Source organism: Cyclopterus lumpus, chromosome 7 (genome assembly GCF_009769545.1).
Source record: "Cyclopterus lumpus isolate fCycLum1 chromosome 7, fCycLum1.pri, whole genome shotgun sequence".
Classification (NCBI taxonomy): Eukaryota; Metazoa; Chordata; class Actinopteri; order Perciformes; family Cyclopteridae; genus Cyclopterus; species Cyclopterus lumpus.
In genome coordinates, this window is record NC_046972.1 from 24,823,427 (window position 1) to 24,833,426 (window position 10,000).

The following is a 10,000-nucleotide window of genomic DNA, read 5'->3' on the forward strand; positions in this document are numbered from 1 at the left end:
AGGGTGTTCACAGGAGGAGGTGGAGGAGGAGGTGGAGGGTGTTCATTAGGTAGAGGAGGTGGAGGGTGTTCACAGGAGGAGGTGGAGGGTGTTCATGAGGTGGAGGGTGTTCACAGGAGGAGGTGGAGGAGGAGGTGGAGGGTGTTCATTAGGTAGAGGAGGTGGAGGGTGTTCACAGGAGGAGGTGGAGGGTGTTCATTAGGTAGAGGAGGTGGAGGGTGTTCACAGGAGGAGGTGGAGGAGGTGCATGGTGTTCACGAGGAGGAGGTGGAGGATGTTCACGAGGAGGTGGAGGAGGAGGTGGAGGGTGTTCACACTAGGAGGTGGAGGATGTTCACGAGGAGGTGGAGGAGGAGGTGCATGGTGTTCACAGGAGGAGGTGGAGGTGCAGGGTGTTCAGGAGGTGAAGGAGGAGGTGCAGGGTGTTCAGGAGGTGGAGGAGGAGGTGCAGGGTGTTCAGGAGGTGAAGGAGGACGTGCAGGGTGTTCAGGAGGAGGTGGAGGAGGAGGTGCATGGTGTTCACGAGGAGGTGGAGGGTGTTCACGAGGAGGTGCTATTGGAGGTGAAGCGGTGAGGAGTAAAGAGGAGTGCTGCTGGACAGGAGGAGGTGCTGTACATCAGGAGAGAGGAGGTGCAATAAACAGTTTTTTGTGTGTATATATATACATATATATATATATATGTATATATATATATATATATATATGTGTATATATATATATATAAGGTGTCATTAGAGAGGAGGAGGTTTATATACATGTGTACTATGTGTACTATGTGTACTATGTGTACTACAGTATATAACATCTCATTGGATGGGCTATATCATTCATAACAGAATATAAAGATGTAATAAACGGTTTATAAGCAGGACATTGTATGTTAGTATAACAGTGTGTTTATACAGGTGTTAATACACATGAATAACAAGTTGTTAACTAGTATTTACATCTTCATTCAGTGTTACTATGTGTTCCATTCAGGAGAGGAGGAGGTGAACTCTGAGGAGGTGAAGTCTGAGGAGGTGAACTCTGAGGAGGTGAACTCTGAGGAGGTGCTACAGAAACCTCTTGATATCTTTATCTGATCCTCTGTTTCGTCCACAAACACTCAATCCTACATTTCCCACAATGCACCTGGGTTGAGTCTTCAAACTTTACACTGAATGTGTGTTTGACTAATGTGTGAGGAGATGTTGATGAACAGGAGGAGGAGGAGGAGGAGGAGAAGGAGGTGTATTGTGATACATTATGACATCATTGATGACATCATCACTAACTGTCTGTTTGGATGTTGAAACTTCAGAAGACGATAGAAAGTTTGAGGACGTTCAGAGAACCAGATCTGATCTAAGACCTGCAGACTTATTATTCAATTTGTTCAGGTTCAGAGACCTTAACGCTCTGCTGCATTCAGGTCTCAGTCTTCTGGGTTCAGGTCCCAACACAAGACAAGGATTCAGGTCTCTGTCTTCTGGGTTCAGGTCCCAACACAAGACAAGGATTCAGGTCTCAGTCTTCTGGGTTCAGGTCCCAACACAAGACAAGGATTCAGGTCTCAGTCTTCTGGGTTCAGGTCCCAACACAAGACACGGATTCAGGTCTCAGTCTTCTGGGTTCAGGTCCCAACACAAGACAAGAATTCAGGTCTCTGTCTTCTGGGTTCAGGTCCCAACACAAGACAAGGATTCAGGTCTCAGTCTTCTGGGTTCAGGTCCCAACACAAGACAAGGATTCAGGTCTCTGTCTTCTGGGTTCAGGTCCCAACACAAGACAAGGATTCAGGTCTCAGTCTTCTGGGTTCAGGTCCCAACACAAGACAAGGATTCAGGTCTCAGTCTTCTGGGTTCAGGTCCCAACACAAGACAAGGATTCAGGTCTCAGTCTTCTGGGTTCAGGTCCCAACACAAGACAAGAATTCAGGTCTCTGTCTTCTGGGTTCAGGTCCCAACACAAGACAAGGATTCAGGTCTCAGTCTTCTGGGTTCAGGTCCCAACACAAGACAAGGATTCAGGTCTCTGTCTTCTGGGTTCAGGTCCCAACACAAGACAAGGATTCAGGTCTCTGTCTTCTGGGTTCAGGTCCCAACACAAGACAAGGATTCAGGTCTCAGTCTTCTGGGTTCAGGTCCCAACACAAGACAAGGATTCAGGTCTCAGTCTTCTGGGTTCAGGTCCCAACACAAGAAAAGGATTCAGGTCTCTGTCTTCTGGGTTCAGGTCCCAACACAAGACAAGGATTCAGGTCTCAGTCTTCTGGGTTCAGGTCCCAACACAAGACAAGGATTCAGGTCTCAGTCTTCTGGGTTCAGGTCCCAACACAAGACAAGGATTCAGGTCTCTGTTTTCTGGGTTCAGGTCCCAACACAAGACAAGGATTCAGGTCTCTGTCTTCTGGGTTCAGGTCCCAACACAAGACAAGAATTCAGGTCTCTGTCTTCTGGGTTCAGGTCCCAACACAAGACAAGGATTCAGGTCTCAGTCTTCTGGGTTCAGGTCCCAACACAAGACAAGGATTCAGTTCTCAGTCTTCTGGGTTCAGGTCCCAACACAAGACAAGGATTCAGGTCTCTGTTTTCTGGGTTCAGGTCCCAACACAAGACAAGGATTCAGGTCTCTGTCTTCTGGGTTCAGGTCCCAACACAAGACAAGAATTCAGGTCTCTGTCTTCTGGGTTCAGGTCCCAACACAAGACAAGGATTCAGGTCTCAGTCTTCTGGGTTCAGGTCCCAACACAAGACAAGGATTCAGGTCTCAGTCTTCTGGGTTCAGGTCCCAACACAAGACAAGGATTCAGGTCTCAGTCTTCTGGGTTCAGGTCCCAACACAAGACAAGGATTCAGGTCTCAGTCTTCTGGGTTCAGGTCCCAACACAAGACAAGGATTCAGGCCTGTTGTCTGGGTTCAGGTCCCAATAAAAGGAAATTGTTATGTGCAGCTGCAGGTAACTGGACCCAAACGGCATCAACACTGGAAAAGACAACTTTATTGCTCCACAGGATTCAAAACAAACAAAACAGGCTCACAAACATGATCTTCAATGATCTAGACCAGACAAACCGACAAAGGGGACCGAACAGGACTTAAATACAGAGGGCTGGTGCAGGTGATCGGACACAGGAGGAACCAATCAGGGACAGGGCAGACAATCACAGGGACAGGAAGTGAAGAGAAACAGAGGACACAAGAGACAGATCCTGACAGAAATGGATTCAGGTCCTCCATTAGTGACACCAGCTCAGGTCTGGATCAGGTCCAGCTCAGGTGGAGTCCCTTAGAGGAAAAATGAGCAGCGTTTGTTTGTAAATGTTCTCACTTGGCTCCGCCTCCACATACTCACTTGGCCCCGCCTCCATATACTCACTTGGCTCCGCCTCAACATACTCACTTGGCTCCGCCTCCATATACTCACTTGGCTCCACCTCAACATACTCACTTGGCCCCGCCTCCATATACTCACTTGGCCCCGCCTCCATATACTCACTTGGCTCCACCTCAACATACTCACTTGGCCCCGCCTCCATATACTCACTTGGCTCCGCCTCCACATACTCACAAAACAAACTGAAAATGAATGTTGTTTTTTGTCTTTTTTCACACAAAAAAATCTTTGAATCAGAGTAATTACTGTTGTTATTAATGTTTGTTATTACTGTTATTACTGTTGTGGAAATAAACAGTATAATGGAGGCATGGAGGGTCGATGACATCATCGTGCGCTCTGATGTCATCACAAGTCTGCACAGATTCAGACTGACAGCGACAGTCAGAGACACTCAGCCTCACCAGACAGGAAACTAGTACACAGAGCTGCTCTTCCTCTTCCATCCTCATCCTCCTCTTCATCGTCTTCATGACTCGTTCCTGTACTGTCAGTGACCTCTGACCTCTCGGAGCAGAGAATAACAAACACTGCTGGTTCTGAATCTCATACTTTATATTGTTATTAGTAGTAGTACATACTACTCAGTACACACTGTTCCAGAAAGTACACGTACTACTTCCTCATAATATTACACCGTGACCTTTGACTCTTTTGCTCATATGTCTGCTTTGCAAAGGATTGTGGGTCAGAATAGCCAGAAAAGCACATCTGGCTTTATCCTGCAGACTGAAGCCAGTGAAGTCTCTAAGAAGAGGACGTAGTCGTTAGTGGTTTGTTTTGAAGCCTCCAGTTATTTATATAGACTTCTATACAACCAGAGGAGTCGCCCCCTGGTGGTCAGGAGAGAGAATGCAGCTTTAACACATGAAGCATAGACTTCTATACAACCAGAGGAGTCGCCCCCTGGTGGTCAGGAGAGAGAATGCAGCTTTAACACATGAAGCATAGACTTCTATACAACCAGAGGAGTCGCCCCCTGGTGGTCAGGAGAGAGAATGCAGCTTTATACATGAAGCATAGACTTCTATACAACCAGAGGAGTCGCCCTCCTGGTGGTCAGGAGAGAGAATGCAGCTTTAACACATGAAGCATAGACTTCTATACAACCAGAGGAGTCGCCCCCCTGGTGGTCAGGAGAGAGAATGCAGCTTTAACACATGAAGCAAAGACTTCTATACAACCATAGGAGTCGCCCCCTGGTGGTCAGGAGAGAGAATGCAGCTTTAACACATGAAGCAAAGACTTCTATACAACCATAGGAGTCGCCCCCTGGTGGTCAGGAGAGAGAATGCAGCTTTAACACATGAATCAAAGACTTCTATACAACCATAGGAGTCGCCCCCTGGTGGTCAGTAGAGAGAATGCAGCTTTAATACATGAAGCATAGACTTCTATACAACCAGAGGAGTCGGGGACCTCTCTGGACTAAGGTCCCAGACCTTAATGGACTGGGACCTTGAAGATTAATATTGTGTACTGGTATTGAGGACTGGCCCCTCCGAGCTCTGATTGGAGGACGGACTTGAAGACGACGGTTCATGTGTCGAGACGCTGCGATCTGAACCAATCAGCAGCCGATGTTTCGCTGCAGTTCCTCTAATGGCCACTAGAGGCTGATTGTATTGAAGTGAACGTCGGCCATTCACTGAGCTTCTACTGTCGGTCAGTAAGTGTGATTGTGGAGATATCTGGTTGACCTCCGCCTCCTGGTCAAGACCACCAACCTGCTGCTGATGTTTACTGGAACGCCGCTGCCCCTTTAAACAGCCATTCAAGTCACCAGTGATGTCATCAGTTTAAGAGCCAATCACGGTCAGCCGTAGTGGTTTCTGTTTGCATGGGACCGACTCAGTTTCTACAGACACACATTCCTTCAAACAGAGTCCTCGAAGAGAGAAAAGACAAACACTCCTTAAACACACTGGTGACATCACACGGTGGACTCTGACCCGACCAATCAGAGAGAGGGAGGAGGGAAACAGGAAGAGAGACGGAAACTAGCAGAAACACTGAGACATGAGCGCTGAACACACAACAACACAGGTACGACACACGCACACACACACACAGGTACGACACACACAACAGGTACGACATAGACACGCACACACACTTCTTTACTTCCTTGTTTCCTTAGGAAGCATCTTTACTTCCTTTTTCCTTAGGAAGCATCTTTACTTCCTATTTCATTTGTAAGCATCTTTACTTCCGGTTTCCTTAGGAAGCATCTTTACTTCCTGTTTTGTTAGGAAGCATCTTTACTTCCTGTTTCTTTAGGAAGCATCTTTACTTCCTGTTACTCAAGGAAACATCTTTTCTTCCTCTATCTCTAGGAAGTATCTTTACTTCCATGTTTCCTTAGGAAACATCTTTACTTCCATATTTCCTTAGGAAGCATCTTTACTTCCTGTTTCATCATTTACGTTTTACATTAAAAGCCTCAGATTGTTTGAATCGCTGCTTGGGGACGTTTGTTTGTTTGTTTTTCTCTAACTCCCACCTCCACATATGCTCATCCATATTTAACGTACGGCATCTAGGGGGTTGAGTGTGTGTGTGTGTGTGTGAGCCTGTGTGTGTGTTTGTGTGTGTGTACATAATGAGTGTGTGTGTGGCTCCCTGTGGTCGACCACCATCTGTCGTTGTGTGAGCCTGAGAGTCGAGTTGATGGAGGAGCGTATCCTAAACAGGAAGAGAACGGTTCAACATCTCGGCCAATTAAAACCACGGAATACAAACACGATTGTGAGGAGCCGAGTCATGTCCTTCTTAGGGGGTGAGGAAGCTTCCTAGTGAGGAAGCAAGGAGGCAAATAAATGTCCTCTTTAGGGGATGAGGAATCAAGGAGGTAATGATGCGTCCTTGTTAGGAAGTGAGGAAGCTTCCTAGTGAGGAAGCAATGAGGTAAAGAAGACTCATGTCTTTGTGCCTCAGTCACCAAACAGTTTTGAACTGCTTTCTGAAAAGAACTCTTCAGAGAAATAAAACAATATAATCATGTGTGAACAGGTGTTAAAGGTGTGAAACAGGTGTACTGAAGTGTTTCTACGGGCGTTCACAGGCGTTGTTCACAGGCGTTGTTCACAGGCGTTCGTTCACAGGTGTTTGTTCACAGGCGTTCGTTCACAGGCGTTCGTTTACAGGCGTTCGTTTACAGGCGTTCGTTTACAGGCGTTCGTTTACAGGCGTTTGTTCACAGGCGTTCGTTCACAGGCGTTTGTTCACAGGCGTTCGTTTACAGGCGTTCGTTCACAGGCGTTCGTTTACAGGCGTTGTTCACAGGCGTTCGTTTACAGGCATTCGTTTACAGGCGTTTGTTCACAGGCGTTCGTTCACAGGCGTTCGTTTACAGGCGTTCGTTCACAGGCGTTTGTTCACAGGCGTTCGTTTACAGGCGTTCGTTTACAGGCGTTGTTCACAGGCGTTTGTTTACAGGCGTTCGTTCACAGGCGTTTGTTCACAGGCGTTGTTCACAGGCGTTCGTTTACAGGCGTTCGTTTACAGGCGTTTGTTCACAGGCGTTCGTTCACAGGCGTTTGTTCACAGGCGTTCGTTCACAGGCGTTCGTTCACAGGCGTTCGTTTACAGGCGTTCGTTTACAGGCGTTTGTTCACAGGCGTTCGTTCACAGGCGTTCGTTTACAGGCGTTCGTTTACAGGCGTTCGTTTACAGGCGTTCGTTTACAGACGTTGTTTACAAGCGTTCGTTCACAGGCGTTCGTTCACAGGCTTTCGTTTACAGGCGTTCGTTTACAGACGTTGTTTACAAGCGTTCGTTCACAGGCGTTCGTTCACAGGCGTTCGTTCACAGGCGTTCGTTCACAGGCGTTCGTTTACAGGCGTTCGTTTACAGGCGTTCGTTTACAGGCGTTGTTCACAGGCGTTCGTTTACAGGCGTTCGTTTACAGGCGTTTGTTCACAGGCGTTCGTTCACAGGCGTTTGTTCACAGGCGTTCGTTCACAGGCGTTCGTTCACAGGCGTTCGTTTACAGGCGTTCGTTTACAGGCGTTTGTTCACAGGCGTTCGTTCACAGGCGTTCGTTTACAGGCGTTGTTCACAGGCGTTCGTTTACAGGCGTTCGTTCACAGGCGTTTGTTCACAGGCGTTGTTCACAGGCGTTCGTTCACAGGCGTTCGTTCACAGGCGTTCGTTTACAGGCGTTCGTTTACAGGCGTTGTTTACAAGCGTTCGTTCACAGGCGTTCGTTCACAGGCTTTCGTTTACAGGCGTTCGTTTACAGGCGTTCGTTTACAGGCGTTGTTCACAGGCGTTCGTTTACAGGCGTTCGTTTACAGGCGTTCGTTTACAGACGTTGTTCACAGGCGTTCGTTTACAGGCGTTCGTTTACAGGCGTTCGTTTACAGGCGTTCGTTTACAGACGTTGTTCACAGGCGTTGTTCACAGGCGTTGTTCACAGGCGTTCGTTTACAGGCGTTCGTTTACAGGCGTTCGTTTACAGGCGTTGTTCACAAGCGTTCGTTCACAGGCGTTCGTTCACAGGCGTTCGTTTACAGGCGTTCGTTTACAGACGTTTATTCACAAGCGTTCGTTCACAGGCGTTCGTTTACAGGCTTTCGTTTACAGGCGTTCGTTTACAGGCGTTCGTTTACAGGCGTTCGTTTACAGGCGTTCGTTTATAGGCGTTCGTTTACAGGCGTTGTTCACAGGCGTTGTTCACAGGCGTTGTTCACAGGCGTTGTTCACAGGCGTTCGTTCACAGGCGTTCGTTTACAGGCGTTGTTCACAGGCGTTGTTCACAGGCGTTGTTCACAGGCGTTCGTTTACAGGCGTTCGTTTACAGGCGTTCGTTTACAGGCGTTCGTTTACAGGCGTTCGTTTACAGGCGTTCGTTTACAGGCGTTCGTTTACAAGCGTTCGTTTACAGGCGTTCGTTTACAGGCGTTCGTTCACAGGCGTTCGTTCACAGGCGTTCGTTCACAGGCGTTCGTTTACAGGCGTTCGTTTACAGACGTTTGTTCACAAGCGTTCGTTTACAGGCGTTCGTTTACAGGCGTTCGTTTACAGGCGTTCGTTTACAGGCGTTCGTTTACAGACGTTGTTCACAGGCGTTGTTCACAGGCGTTGTTCACAGGCGTTCGTTTACAGGCGTTCGTTTACAGGCGTTCGTTTACAGGCGTTGTTCACAAGCGTTCGTTCACAGGCGTTCGTTCACAGGCGTTCGTTTACAGGCGTTCGTTTACAGACGTTTATTCACAAGCGTTCGTTCACAGGCGTTCGTTTACAGGCTTTCGTTTACAGGCGTTCGTTTACAGGCGTTCGTTTACAGGCGTTCGTTTACAGGCGTTCGTTTATAGGCGTTCGTTTACAGGCGTTGTTCACAGGCGTTGTTCACAGGCGTTGTTCACAGGCGTTGTTCACAGGCGTTGTTCACAGGCGTTCGTTCACAGGCGTTCGTTTACAGGCGTTGTTCACAGGCGTTGTTCACAGGCGTTGTTCACAGGCGTTCGTTTACAGGCGTTCGTTTACAGGCGTTCGTTTACAGGCGTTCGTTTACAGGCGTTCGTTTACAGGCGTTCGTTTACAGGCGTTCGTTTACAGGCGTTCGTTTACAGGCGTTCGTTTACAAGCGTTCGTTTACAGGCGTTCGTTTACAGGCGTTCGTTCACAGGCGTTCGTTCACAGGCGTTCGTTCACAGGCGTTCGTTTACAGGCGTTCGTTTACAGACGTTTGTTCACAAGCGTTCGTTTACAGGCGTTCGTTTACAGGCGTTCGTTTACAGGCGTTCGTTTACAGGCGTTCGTTCACAGGCGTTCGTTTACAGGCGTTCGTTTACAGACGTTTGTTCACAAGCGTTCGTTTACAGGCTTTCGTTTACAGGCTTTCGTTTACAGGTGTTCGTTTACAGGCGTTCGTTCACAGGCGTTCGTTCACAGGCGTTCGTTCACAGGCGTTCGTTCACAGGCGTTCGTTCACAGGTGAACACCACAGGTGAACAGGTGTGAACGTTTATTCTCAGTGTAAATAGGAACCAGTGGAACATTTAGGCTGCGTGATCAGCAGGTAAAACAAGGTGAGCTATTGAGTGCGCTCAGTAACGTTGTTTCTTCCTCTCTGCAGCACGGCCGCCATGTCTAAAGCGACAGTGAAGAAGCTGCACTGGCGCTCGAAGGTAACGCCTCACACCTCACACCTGGAGTAAAGACCGCCTCCAGTCAGTCAGCTGACCGTCCTCTTTGTCCGCCTCCAGGTGCAGGAGAGCTTCGTCCCGCTGGGTGGCGGCTCCAGTGAGCTGGGACTAGCCATCGGGGGCGGGGCGGACTATGGCGAGTTCCCATTTGTCACCGCGGCCCACGGGGGCGGGGCTACTGTGGGCGATATCATTTTAGAGATCGGGGGGACGCCCGTGTTGGGGATGACCCTCGGTGATGTCAGAGGAGTCCTCAACTCCTGTCCTCATCCAATCAGAATCAAGACTGTCTCACCAGGTGAGAGCGCACGTTCAACATGTCATCATCATCATCATCATCATATCCTCTGTAATGACCTCACTATGACATCATGTCCTCTGTCCCTCAGGGTCGTCCCTCTGTAATGACATCACTATGACATCATGTCCTCTGTCCCTCAGGGTCGTCCCTCTGTAAGGATATCACT

At 48.5% G+C, this 10,000-nt stretch overlaps 1 protein-coding gene across 5 annotated transcripts in view; it reads left to right on the top strand.

Moving 5' to 3' along the window:
• magixa (MAGI family member, X-linked a) overlaps nucleotides 1-10,000 on the top strand; it is a 47,061-nt gene that overhangs the window by 1,375 nt on the left and 35,686 nt on the right. For 3 of the 5 annotated variants that reach the window (XR_004609684.1, XM_034536310.1, XM_034536313.1), the window contains exons 2-3: nucleotides 9,464-9,515; nucleotides 9,594-9,831. Coding sequence is in view for 4 of the 5 variants with exons in the window: in XM_034536310.1 (XP_034392201.1) it covers nucleotides 9,474-9,515; nucleotides 9,594-9,831 (280 nt within the window). In the remaining variant the exon portion in view is untranslated. Of the gene's footprint in view, nucleotides 1-5,277; nucleotides 5,428-9,400; nucleotides 9,516-9,593; nucleotides 9,832-10,000 lie in introns of those variants that run through there. The other 2 variants (XM_034536312.1, XM_034536311.1) reach the window with 2 other exon arrangements.